This window comes from Equus przewalskii, chromosome 22 (genome assembly GCF_037783145.1).
Source record: "Equus przewalskii isolate Varuska chromosome 22, EquPr2, whole genome shotgun sequence".
In the NCBI taxonomy this organism is placed as follows: Eukaryota; Metazoa; Chordata; class Mammalia; order Perissodactyla; family Equidae; genus Equus; species Equus przewalskii.
Window position 1 is genome coordinate 24,917,330 of NC_091852.1, and position 14,112 is coordinate 24,931,441.

The 14,112-nt window shown below is 37.5% G+C and overlaps 1 protein-coding gene across 1 annotated transcript; it reads right to left on the reverse strand.

Annotated features, from left to right (window-relative positions):
* Positions 1-347: 347 nt before the first annotated feature.
* Positions 348-11,320, reverse strand: INSL6 (insulin like 6). Its single transcript, XM_008525243.2, has 2 exons — positions 10,156-11,320; positions 348-757 (listed from the first exon to the last, which is right to left on the reverse strand). The coding sequence occupies exons 1-2, from the start codon at positions 10,934-10,936 to the stop codon at positions 438-440; spliced, it is 1,101 nt and encodes a 366-aa protein (XP_008523465.2). The 5' UTR covers positions 10,937-11,320; the 3' UTR covers positions 348-437.
* Positions 11,321-14,112: the final 2,792 nt, after the last annotated feature.

The following is a 14,112-nucleotide window of genomic DNA, read 5'->3' on the forward strand; positions in this document are numbered from 1 at the left end:
ATTTTTAAGTTGGTGGGACAGATGTATTGGCATACTGGAGTGAGCCTAATAGTCATGGGCATCAGTCTGTATGTCATATAGATGGAATGCAGAACATTCCATAATCCATCTATAGGCAGCTTAAGAGAATTTCTACCACCACAACAAGAATGAACAGGTAATTCTTAGATGTATACACGGATCATGCCAGTAACATCTTCTTCAAATATAAAAATATATGAAAAATAGGGGTCACGAAAGGAAATATAAGATTCCTATTACCACCAAAAAGTAATGTCAAGTGCTTACAAGTACATTCAGATGTTTACGGCAGAGAACCCTACAAGGACAATTACCAAAAAAATAAGTTAAAAGTAAATATGTTAAGTTTTTATTAAGTTAGTATAATTCCTATGATGGTTAGTCTATCTCAGTCACAACTGATGATCCTTTTTGCTTTAGTTTTTATAAACAATATACGGAAGGCATGCAATACGAAGTTCTTCTTTTGTACAGCCTTTAAGACAACACTTTTCTGAGTATCCTCTGCGTTTTCTTTGGGGATGATTCCCCCAAAACAAATTGCTTAAGATTCTAATTTTGTTTGTGTTTTTCTTCTGAAATTCTACAATCTCGTGAATATATGAATTGATATCTTTTGAAGAGGAAAATCTTCTTGTCTTATCAGGTGGCAAGTTGGCCTTTTTATACTGATGCTCAGGCAATGACTGCATCTCCAAACTGTTTATTGCTTCTTCCTGAGAGGCAGAAGTAGAGACTGTTGAGAGACAAGAAAAAATCCTACTTTATTCAAATCTTCCTTTAGCTGAAAATTTAATCAAATACTGGAATACTAAAGTCAGATAATTATTAAAAAATAGGTAATCACATTTTCTTTTTCTGCTTTTTCTCCCCAAATCCCCCAAGTACCTAGTTGTATATTTTAGTTGTGGGTCCTTCTAGTTGTGAGTAATCACATTTTAAATAATAAAATAGTTATTCAAAAGCAATATATATTTTTAACTAAAACAGTTGTAAATAGTGTTTTCTTATAAAAAGGCTTAGAAAACTTTGTACATTTTTTACACACAAAAATTTTTTTGAGATATCATTCACACGCCATGAAATTCAGCATTTTAAATTATACAATTTAGTGTTTTTTAGTATATTCACAAGGTTGTGCAACCATCACCGCTATCTAGTTCCACAACATTTCTTCACCACCCCGCCCACCCCCAAATCCCATACCCATTAGCAATCACTCCAATTGCCCTCTTTCTCCAGCCCCTGGCAACCACTAATCTACTCCCTATTTCTATGGTTGCTTATTCTGGAAATGAAATCATACCATATGTGGACATTTGTGTCTGGTTTCTTTCACTTACCAAAATGTTTTTAAGGTTCATCCATGTTGTAGCATGTATCAGTCCCTTATTCCTTTTATGGCTGAAAAGGTTTCCATTGTATGGATATACCACATTTTATTTATCTATTTATCAGTTGGGGGACATTTGGGTTGTTTCCACTTTTTGGATATTATGAATAGCACTGCTATGAACATCCACTTACAAGCTTTTGTTTGAACATGTGCTTTCTATTCTCTTAGGTATATACCTAGCAGCAGAATTGACGGATCATACGGTCAATTTGTTTAACTTTTTGAGGAACCGCCAAACTGTTTTCCACAGTGGCTGCACCATTTTATAATCTCACCACTGACATACTAGGGTGTCAAATGCTCCACATCCTCACCAACACTCGATAGTTTCCATTTTTTGATTATAGTCATCCTAAAGGACATGAAATAGTATCCCATTGTGGTTTTGATTTGCATTTACCTAATGACTAATGATGCTGAGCATCTTTTCACGTGCTTATTGTATATCCTCTTGTAGGAATGTCTATTCAAATGCTTTGCCCATTTTTTCAATTGGGCTATTTGTCTTTTTATGCACATCTTATAACTAAGTGGTTTAGTAAAAGCCATTTTGTTCTTCACTGAAATATAAAGAAACGGAGAAGTGGTGATATGTTCAATGAACTGATTGCTACTGTTATACTGCTCTTAACTCATTCAGTAATACTGGAAAGAAACTGAAAAAACTCCAGAAGCTAATTATTTGGAGGCTTGCTGGATTTCTATCATTGCCCTTGTCTCTCTACACTCCCTTCTAGGAGGATATATTTGCCCACAGCCACTGCTTAGGCAGCCATGTGCTGAAACATGTGACTCCACCCTATAGCCACAGTTGAACAGACTGGAGGTTGGCACCTGACCCCAAAGAAATCAGTCTACTACAATGGCCAGTAATCCATGCCATGTGAAAAAAAGGAGCTGGCCCAATCAGATTTCCTCTCTTTGAAATTAGAATTAAGAAGTAATGAGAAAAAGATGAGTTAGTGAAAACCAAAACAAAGGATACTACGAGGCTTGTCATGACAAGCTAAAGTTATAAAGGAACATAAATACTAGAGGTGAAAAGATTCAGGGAGAGAGAGGGAGGGGGTGGTTTTTAGAGCTCATATAATTCCTTAGGTTTTCCAGAACCATTTCTAGATCTTATTTTTATAATAATTTACGCCCCCCTGACTTTTTCTTGAGGTTATTTACTTGAATCACTATCTCTTGCAGTTAGAGTCCTATTAGAATACTCTTTAATCTTTGTATTTAATAAATGCCTAAGCTGAATTGTGCAACAATAAAACATTAGGATACATATTAAAGAGACAGTAGTAAATAAATACTGTCATCCAAGACAGACAAATATGTGATCAATTAAAATGTCATAATTAACAGAGAAAATTGAAGAGAAAAAGTGAAGTAGGTCGTCAAGGCAGGATGAAGAAAGGGCTTCCTGGATGAGATGTGCCATGTTCTGCCACTTAAAGGAAAAAAGGCAGACAATAAGAAGGAAACTTTTTCATGAATGAAGGCAATTAGGGACTAGCTAATGGAAACTACATATTAAATTGGAGAAGGAATTTAAAGGGAAACAAGCTGTATGCATCAGGAAACAAGAAAGGTTTAAAATGAGCATTTAAATCAATGGATTTGAAAAAGAGGAAGAGAGAGAACCCAAAGAAGTAAGGAAAGAAATCAACAAAATACAGAACCAAAACAATATAAAGGTTTAGAAAACTAAAAGTCGGTTCTTTAAAAGGATTAATAAAATAGAACTCTAGCCAGACTAACCAAGAAAAACGAAACAAGAAAATGAACAAAATACAGGAAAATACAGTAGGAAAAAAAGAACTACATATATAACCAATTGTTTAAATAAATGAATATTATGAATGCTTATACATTTACAAATCAAGATGAAATAGATGAATTCCTAGAAAAATACAAGATGCTTTAATTGGCACATGGAGACACAGAAAACTTAAACATACCGACAATATTTAAAGAAATTAAAAGGGTAGTCATAGTTATCACCTCTCAAAAAAGACACACACAGATGGTTTTAAAAGTAGGTTGTACCTACTTTTCAAGAACAGTAAATTCTAATCATACGCAAGTTGTTCCAGGAAAAGAGCAAAAGCTGTCCAGCTCATTTTATGAAGCTAGCATAATCTTTATTCCAAAACTAGGTAAGAACAATATGAGACTCAAAAAAAAAAGTATAAGCCCATTTCACTTACAAATGTTTATTTGAAAGTCTGAAATAAGATATTAGTTAACTGAATCCATAAACGTATTTTACAAATATATTAAAAAAGGGTTTATCCCAGAAATGCAAGGATAGTCAAGATCACAAAATCTATCAATGCAATTTATCATATTAATAGACTTTCATCATCAGTTTCAGCTGGTTTTACTTTCTACTTTATGAGAAAATTGAGGGAATCAGAAGAGAACTTGCATTTGCTCCCTTCATCATTTTTTTACTCATCTCTTAACATCGGTACCCATATACTCTGCCTTCCTCTATTTCCATAGGTGAACTATCCACTCTAAAGCCAATTCCTCCACTTATGGACTAGATTTCATCTCCTCTTGCTTACTCCAGGACATCACTCCAGCAATGCTTCTCTATATCCTTCATCATAAATTTTTCACTTCTATTGAATCTCTCCTCTCAGCAAACAAATATGTTATTTCTCCCACTTAAACCAAAACCCACTTCTCTTGGCCCTTCTTACCTGCCAGTTACAATCCTATTTCTTTTCTCCCCTCTGTAGCAAAACTCCTTGGTAGAGTTTTCTATATATACGAATTCATTCCTCTTCTCTCATTTTGTCTTAAGCCCACTCTAATCAGGCTTTTGTTCCATCACTCCACCAAAACTTCTCAAGGTCACGAATGACCCCCACTTTTGCTAAATTCAACAGTGAATTCTCATCTTATTTGACTTATCAAAAAACACTCCTTGATACATTTTCTTCACTTGGTTTGCAGGACACCAATTCACTCTTTTTCCTACACATTTGCCCCTTTTCTAACTGCTTTGCAAGTACTTCCTCTTCAACTTTTTAATGCTGTTGTCTCCCAGGGCTCAGTCCTCGGTACTCTTTTCTATTTATACTTACTCTTTTGGTGATCTCATCTAGTCTTACGGTTCAAAAAATCATCTATATACCTATGACTCCTAAATTTCTATCTTCAAGCAAGATTTTTCTTCCAAACTCCAGATTCATATATCCTACCACTTACTCAACCTCTCCACTTCAATGTCTCAAACTCAACATGTTTAAAAGTCCACCTGAACTTTTCAAACTCAACGTGTCCAAAAGTGAACTACTGATGTTGTCTTCCAAACCTGTCCCATTTGAGGTCGTTCCTATTTCAGGTGACAGCAACCCTATCCTTCCAGGTATTCAAAGCAAAAAGTTTGGAATTGCTTATTTTTAATATATTGGAGTCATTTTTTATTTTTCTCATATCTCACATAAAATCTACCCAAATATATCTACAAAATAACAATTTTCACTACCTCCACTGCTATTATCCTCATCCAACTACTATCAACTCTAATATCCTCCCTAACAGGTCTCTCTACTTCTACTCTTGCCTCCCTACAGTCTATCTTCAACACAGTAGCCAGAGTGATCCCTTTAAAATGTCAATTATTTCATTACTCTGCTCAAAAATCTGTACTGACTCTCTGCATCACTCAGAGTAAAAGCCAAAGACCTTACAAGGGTCTAAAAGACTCTATTTTATTTGGCCTGCCTGTTACCTCTCTGACCTTACCTTCTACTACTTCCAGAACACTCACTCTCTCTGCTCCAGCCACACTGGCCTCCTTGCTGTATACACAAGGCAGAAGTGTATTTGCTCTGATCTTTCCTCTGCCTAAACATTCTTTCCCCAGTTATCTACTTGGCTAACCCCTTTACCTCCTTTCTCAAATCTCACCTTTTCAATGAGGACTACCTTGATCACACTATTTAATACTATACCCTACCCTCCAACCACCGGCAGTCTTGATCTCCCTTGTCCTGTTTCACTTTTTATTTTTCTATAGCTTTATTATCTTCTAATATTTACTTATTACCTTTCTTACTTATGAAAGCCCCATGATGCCAGGGATCTTTGTTTGGTTCACTGATGTATCCGAAGGGTCTAGAGTAGTGCCTGGCACTTAGCAGGTACCTACCCCATAAGTATTTCTTGAATTAATTAATAAAAGAAAAAAATCATATGATTATGCAAAAGGATGCTCCAAAAAAGGCCTTAATAAAATTCAGCCCTATTCATAATGATAAAAAAGTACCTCTTAGCAAGCTTCCTTATCTTAGCAAAGGTTATATAGCACAAACCTAAGCACATTATACCTAATGGAGAAATTTAAATGCATTCCCCTTTAAAATTGGGAACAAGACGAAACATCCCACAACCATCACTACTTAACAGTGCTAGAGGACCTGGCCAATGCTATAAGAAAAATAAAAGAAGACTGTATAAGGTTTAGAAAGGAAGTGACAAAACTATCATTTGCAAATGATAGAAAAATCCACAGAAACCAACTGTTAGAACTATTAAGATAGTTCAGCATAATTACTAAAGATCAACCTATGAAAATTACATTTCTCTAGCCAACAATCACTAACTAGAAAATACAATTAACAAGCATTTACAATAGCAGAAAAACCCAAAGTATTAAGCATGAAGTTAACCAACAATAAAGAAAGTCTCCATAGAGAAAACTTTAAAATTCTAAAAATAGAATACAAAGATATTCTATGCTTTTGGTTGGAATGACTTTATGTTAAAAACATGCCAATTTTCTTCAAATTAATCTACATATTCCATATATCCCAATTAACATTCCAGATGGATTTTTTAAAAAATTCAATAAGCTTACTTTTAAATATATATGGAAGAATAAAGGTTGAGGATTGGCTTATTCAATCTTAAAGGGAAAAAAATAAACATTGGAGACTTGCCCTCCCAGATACATGACATCCTACAGAGTCATAGTATTAAAAAGTGTTGTAATGGTACAAGGTCAAACAAGAAGACCAATTAAACAGAACAGGAAGCTCAGACAAACTTAATAAACAATAAAAGTGGCTCTACAAATCACTGAGAAAAGAATGATCTAGTAGATTGCGTTCAGAAAACTAGCTCCTTATGTAGAGAAAAAAATAAGACTTATTGAGAAGACTAAGACAGCATCTCTAGCCAGAACCGAACCAAAAATGGGTTCTAGAAGAATTAAGGACCTAATGAGAAATGTAAAACTATAAAGTTAACAGAGGGACAGAAAAAGACCTCTGAAACAAAATTTCAAAAGTATGAACAATAAGGCAAAACACTTATTGCCTAATTATATAAAATTAGGGCTTTCTGTCAAACAACGCTAATAGACAGATGATAGAATGGGACATATTTGCAATATCTAAAACCAACAACTGGTTACTATTGTACCTAGATTTCAAATAACTGTTACAAATCAACTGGAAAATAACAATTCCAACAAAAAATGGACAAAATATATAAACAGGAAACTTTTAGAAAAAAGAAACCCAAAAGGCCAATAGGCAAATGAAGAGATGCTCAAATCCAGAGCAAGTAAGACAAAAATGAAACTGGCTATCATACTGGCAAGAGTTAAAAATTGTATAATGCTAACTATTGGCATGGATATGAGAACACAGGAATCCTCATATACTGGTGATGAAACTATAAATTGGTGTAGCCATTCTGCAGAGCAAACTGACACACCTCAAGCAAATTAAGCATACATATATTTTATGACACAGCAATTCTACCCTTAGGTATATAACCCAGAGAAATGTCCACACAGGTCCATAAGTTGGCACATACAATGATGTTCATGGCAGTGTTATTTATAGTGTCAGGCTATATAGGTTAGGTGTTCATTGCTGAAAGAATGAGGAAGCAAAATGTGGGGAACGCATGTGAGTACTATGCAGCACTTGAAAGCAATGGACTAAATGTTCATATAACAATAGGATATAGATCTTAAATACCATTTAGATATATTTTTAAGATACATGCACAGGAAACAACACACAATTTGCAAAAAACATATACAAAAAATATATAATACACACATTGGAATGGCTGCCTATGAGAGGAGGAGAATGGGAGTAGAGAAAGGAGATGTGTGAAGACTAATCATCTAACATACTGTATAATTTACTTATGTTTATCATCTATCTTCACTATTAGCGTCTATCTTCACTATTCTGTAAGCGTCATGAGGACAGGAGCCTTCACTACCTCCTGAATGAAACCATTCCCTCTTACGTCCCAAGCAAGGTGCCAAGAATACCTAGCACATAACAGGCACTCAAATTGTGTTGAATTAATACCAAAAAAGAGGGGTCCTGCATGGCCCAGTTGTGATAATGATATCTAAAAAACAAAAAACCAATAATAGATGAATGAAGACCAAGAATAGGGGGATATGGCCAATCTAACTGGAGGGAGTTACGGATTATGAAAAGCTGGTGATGAAATATTAATGGTTTCACCTGGCACCAAGAGCTGGGATGCACCATACTCAGCCAGAATTTAGAAATATGATGTTAGTTTCATGGTGCCACATTCTGGGGTAGGTCTTGGAGGCGTGGTCTACCTTCAGGATCCACTAACAAGAAGCACACAATTTCAGATTCAAGTTATATATGAATAGCTCTAGAAAAAAACGTTTTGGATGAGTGTACCAAACTATCTCTTCATTAAGATTAAAACTGTTGATTATTGACTTGATCTAACAGAAATGTGTCCTGCTGGTACAAGCTAAATAAAAGTTAATCAACTTTCAGCCACATTCATATGCAAAAGAAATGGCATAATTATATATTCTATATTGGAATTCTATACTGGGAACACATACCTCTCTACAGCTTCTAAATTATTCACTGGAAATTCAGAGGACAGATTAAATGTAATCTTTCCTTACAGATTAATAATTAAAAAAATTTTAATACAAATTCATATTGATAACCTAAATCTATTTTTCATTCTTCCACACATTTTAAAACAACTATGGCTTTATTGCCACATGATATTTCCACTTCAGCAAACTGCCCCTTACATAGTTCCCATTGTAACTATGTTTAATGAGTATGACAATTCTGAAATACTGTCAGATATGTTTTTATTTCCAACAAATTTTATTTCATTTCAGCTTCCTCCTCATTAATTAATGACATTTATTCCTCCAGGAGAGTGTGAATAACACCTGAAATAAAGGGGTCGTTAATCAGCTCTGAGCTTTAACGTGGACTTTTTTAAATTAAGAAAGTAGTATCCAGAGCAGTCTGAGATAGTCTCTTTTTCAAGAAAAGGAATTCAAGCTCTTTTTAAATAACAAAAGTCGAGCTTGGATATCTGACGGTAACATTTTGTCTATAGGAGGCAGTGAGAGCACAGTATTTGATTTGAAAGAAATGCCTATCCAACATCAAGTAGAAAGGGAAGGTCCTCCTTGCACTTCTGGGCAAAAAGAACAAGAGAGGGAGAGAGAGAGGTGAAGCAGACCCTTGTTACTCAAAAAGAATTATCCAACTAGCAGCAGCAACATCACCTGGGAGCTTGTAAAACTGTAGACTCTCAGGCCCCACCCCAGACTTACTGAATTGGAATCTGTATGTTAACAGTATTCCGCAGGTGATTCACATGCACATTAAAGTGTGAGAGTCACTGATGTAATAAAAGCAGAAGTAGAAGACTTTGGGGAGAGACACTTCCTCCACTGTAAGAAAAGGATAAAGTGAGTTTATGCGTAGGTAGCTTTGATAGAAAATGACGAAGATTCAGTCTGATGGTTTCCATTGTTTCCGTCTTTAAAAGTTTTCATTCCCTTAGCAGTAATAATCTTTTTCATTCATTCATTTAAAAAGAAGTTAATGCGTGCCTGTAAGGTGCTATTGTCACAGTCTTCAAATTCTCAAAATTTTATCTTTGAACTTGTAAGTGAAGTGTTAAGTGTGTGAACTTTTAAGTGAAGTCTGATGTGACAATAAATAACGTCTGTGAGCAGACGAGATATGCACAAAAAAGGAAAAAAGCTTTATATTTTAGCACTTTTAATGGCTCTTTCCTGCTTTTTGAACAAGGGGCCTTGCATTTTTTTTTCTGTAGGAGACTTTTATTTTTGCTGGGGAAGACTCGCCCTGAGTTAACATCTGTTGCCAATCTTTTTTTTTTTTCCTTCCCAAAGCCCCAGTGCCTAGTTGAAAGTCCTTCTGGTTCAAAGAGCCCAACTTTAACCACTAGGCCATCAGGGCTGGCTCAAGGGCCCTGCATTTTTATCTTGCACCGGGCAGGGCCAATGATGTAGCGGGTCCTGGGGCTAGTCAAATACAACTACGTGTCCGATACTGTCGTAGAAGGGAGAATGGAGTAGCTATGAAAGGGTGAGTGATGATTTCATGGGGAAAATGATACCCAAGTTAGGCTCTGAAGGACAAAATGGAGTTTGCCAGGTGACAAGGGTATTCCAGAAAGAGAAAGCTGGGGAAAAGCAGCATTCCTACATCAATGTGTAGACTTCTATGTGTATACTTATTTCTCGTAAGTTAAAAAGCTTCACAGAAGTTTGGTATATCTTCAACATACTGGTTTATAAAAATTCTAAATTACCTGTGTACTAGGCACCAATTCCATTTCCCGGAGAACTCACCGACTGGGAGCGCAGATTTGGGGATAGGCAATGTACAGGGATGAACAAACATGCCTTCGGTTTAGATTTTTACCTGGGTTTGCGCCTCTCCCCCAGACCGGGAAAGTGGTTTGGGTGCTTTCCAAGCGGTCGGGGATGAAGGTTTCCACCCCCACGGTGGCCTGGGAGAGCAGCGGTGGGGGGGTTTCCTCCTCGAAGTGGCTCCAGTTAGCATCGCCACAGAGTTTTACTATTTCTTTCAGGAGGTGCCTGCCGCACAGCTTCCTGGCTTCCCTGATGTCGCGTAGCTCGAGAGAGACCCGAACCAGCGGGAGCCCGAGCAACAGCACACACACGCAGAGAGGCCGCAGCATCCCCGCGCCCCAGCCAAGGCCCCCGCGCTCCTGTTCTAACCGCCGTCCGCTCCCGCGCCCGCTCGAACCGCGCACGCGCACCTGGCGGGTCTTTCGACGGCGTGCGGACCTCGCGAGAACGCCAAGGCGAGGCTTGGGGTGGCGAGCCCGCCTGGGCTCAGCGCTCCCGGGGCTCTCAGACCGTTGAAGGCAGCAAGGCTTAATTCTTAAAATGATTGCTTCATTTTTCCTCCCATCGTCACTAGAGAGACTCACCAAAGGAAACACGGGGCCCCAGTTAACCGATGAAGCCATAAAAAGATGTTGCTCCCTCAGTGGAATGCATTTCCCGCCCTTTTTGCCTGGTTGTTCATGGGGCGTCGCTTCCTCAGAGAAACCTTCCGTCGTCTCCTTCACGGTGTTTGGATCGTCAGGTTTGTTCCCTCTTATTGGGGCGCTTAACTTCTTCTCCACAGCCCCACGCTCCCTGAGGGCCGTGCCTGTGTCCGTGCTCGTTTCCATTGTTCCTCAGGGCTTGACGCGTTGTCGGCAACCAAACCTGCTGAAACCTGCGTGTTCGAGAACGTGTCAGCGCGTTTCAAAGTCGGATTCAAAGCTGCTTCGGGAAATTCCTGCTAGTTCCGCAGGGAGACACGGGCGTTCGCCTCAATCTCCAGAACAAAGAGGGTCCCCGGGGGGACACTGCGCTTCCTCCGCTGCTAGATTATGGAGGCTTGTCTATTGCCAAATTGTAACTAGCTTGTGACAGGGCCCCCTAGCGGCTTTGCCTGCTGAGAATGACAGCGTTTCGCCACGTTAGGAGGGAAGGGGCAGGGCAGCGCCGCGCAGCTGCACGGGTCGTTCGCCTGCGGTGAGTTGGTCGGAGGGACGGCCCGGCGGCCGCACGTGGGCAGCGCTGGGCGGCCCGAGGCGCGGGGGCGGCCGGACGCCCACGCCTGCGACCCGGCCCGCGCTGCTCGGCGCAGTGTCACCGCTTCCCTTCAGGATTCCTTCTCCTCTCCTTTCTGCCTTCCGCCTCTGTGTCTTTTTCTCCATTTTCCGTTCCCCCGGCTTCGCCCTGCCTCCCAGGGGCATGCGTGTGTGCTGTCGAATTAACTGGCGATCGGATTTTTTTAAAGATGGACATCGTTGGATTAGCACAATTTCCTCGCCTTCTTCGAAAAACGACTCACGTCCAAACTATAGTGGGCTGTGAGTCCTAGTCAGAACTTTATCAGGGAAACCCTGTGAGAAAGGAAAATATTCGTTATACTGAGAGGAGTATTACAAAGCAGCAAATAAACAAAAAAACCTCTCCAGCAATATGCGTCAGACCCGGCACTTGTGATTTATGCTCGCGCTCGCTCTGCACGGTCCGTCCCCGCGCCCTGCTCGGTGTTTCTCCGTGCCGTTCCCTTCAGACTGATGTCCTATATGCTTGACTTCTCTGTGTTTCCTGTCTGTCTCCTCCTACCAGAATGTAAGCTCCATACAGGCAGGGGTTTTTATCTTGTTTACTTTGATATCTTTGCCTTGAACAGTGCCTGGCACATAGTAGATTTTTGGTAATGATTTAATGTTAACAATTATAATTCGTAATGTTAACAGCAAATAATAAGTGAAATGTTAATAATACCGACAATCATATAATATTTGGTGAATGAATGAATAAACTCCCTGAGAATTGGCTGCTTGTTCCCTTATGCCCTGTTTCATACTTATGTCATAATTATAGTTCTTTATGGCACTATGGTGAATTTTTGAAAAATCATTGTAATCATCTCTTCTCTGCTAGTGGTAAGCTCATTAAGGAGTGGAACCATGTTTCGTATTTATTATTCAATGCCCAGGACGGTGACTGCTAAATAGACGCTTATTAAATGTTTAGTGAATGAATGGACACGTTCCTAACTGCTAGTACTAATTAATCTCATAGCGAGATTTAATGAACTTTTGAATTCAACAAATTATTAGTGAAATGACTTTTTTTGAATGAATAAGTTACTATTATTGCTGAATGAATTCCTGATTTATTTGTTAATATCTTATCCTAGCTACCGTATTCCAGAATATTGTGATAAAATGGGAGCTGCCCAATAAACTATATTTGAATATTTATAAATGAGAATTTCAGTTATGCAAGATGGAATATGGGATTGTTAGGAATTATACTAGAATATTTGTTTGTTTCTCAAGATGTTTTAGCATTTTATGTTGATATCTCGATATGGGAACTAGGATTCCCCATGGTTTAATCCTTTAAATTTTTAGTTTGAGAATATTAATTGTGGGCACAATTAATTATAATAACTATAGTACTTGCTTGCTTATAATACAAGTAATGTCTCCTTTATTTACTTTTTTACTTTCTGTCCAATTTATTGTCTGTCTTTCCTACTATAACATTGCTCTTGTTAACACTGTATTCTTGGTGTTTATACCAAATATGTATTCTTGAATATATACAAATAGTATATATTCAAAGATATGTTTTGAGAGAATGATCATAATAACATATCATCTGCTGATTACCCCATATCAGGCATTATTCTATGTACTTGTATGTGTTTTACCCTATTTAATCCTATTGCAATCATATCAAGTAGTACTATAATTATCCCCACTTTATAAATGAGAGAGCTCAGACTTAGAGAGATTAAGAGACTTGCCTAAAATGACAGAGGTAGTAAGGGGCAGAGGCCTGATTAGAAATAGTCTGTTTCAGGAGCACAAACTCTTAACCTACTTTACATAACTTGTCAAAAGAAGATTATAAAAACAAATAATCTAGTTTTGTGTTGATGGTACATGATATCATAATATCAAAGCAAACCTTTTGAGACAAAAACCTTAAGTTAGAGGAAATAATAATTCGAACCAAAAAAAAAAAAAAAAACCTGCACACACACACACACACACACACACAAACCTAAGGTAATCTCCTCAGAATGGGTTTAAAAATTTACTCCATTGGTAGTAAAGACATTTAGAGGCTGGTCCCAGCAACAAGACTAGGTAGCTATACAAACTTGCAGAACTTATGTACCTCAGTTTCTTTATGTATATCATGAATATAAGAACATATGCCATAGGTTAAAAGTAGATGATAATAGTATCTTCTGATAAAGCTATTAAAGGATTAAATAAGATAATACATTAAATGAGATAATACACTAAATGAGATAATACATGAGATAATAAATGAGAAAATACAGTGCCTGACACATAATACTCAATAAGTATTAGTTGTTATAATTATTGCTATCTCTATTTTATTCGAGTCTGAGAATGCAATGAGGTAATAGGTAGAATGCTCTTTAAAATAAATCTTGTATTCTTTATATATCAGATATCACTGTTAATTTGGCCAGAGTTTGAGAAAGTACATTTAAAATCATTTTTCATCTTTTTATTTCCAGTACATAAAAGAGAGGATGCAGTCAATATAGCTATGGTCCAGCTCTAAAAGAAGAGATTTTTCCATTAATTCGGCATGGAAAAAAGTCTTTGGTGTTCAGGAGATATAAATGAAATAAGTGAAATATCTTTAAGCACAAGAAGCTTAGACTTTTTATTCTAATTATATTGAAAATGTAATAGAGTAAAAACATTACTGGTTAAATGTTAAAATGAACTGTAGAGAATAGAAGGGGGAGACTAGTGTGGGCTGCAGTGGTCTTGGAAGTTTCATCTTGGAG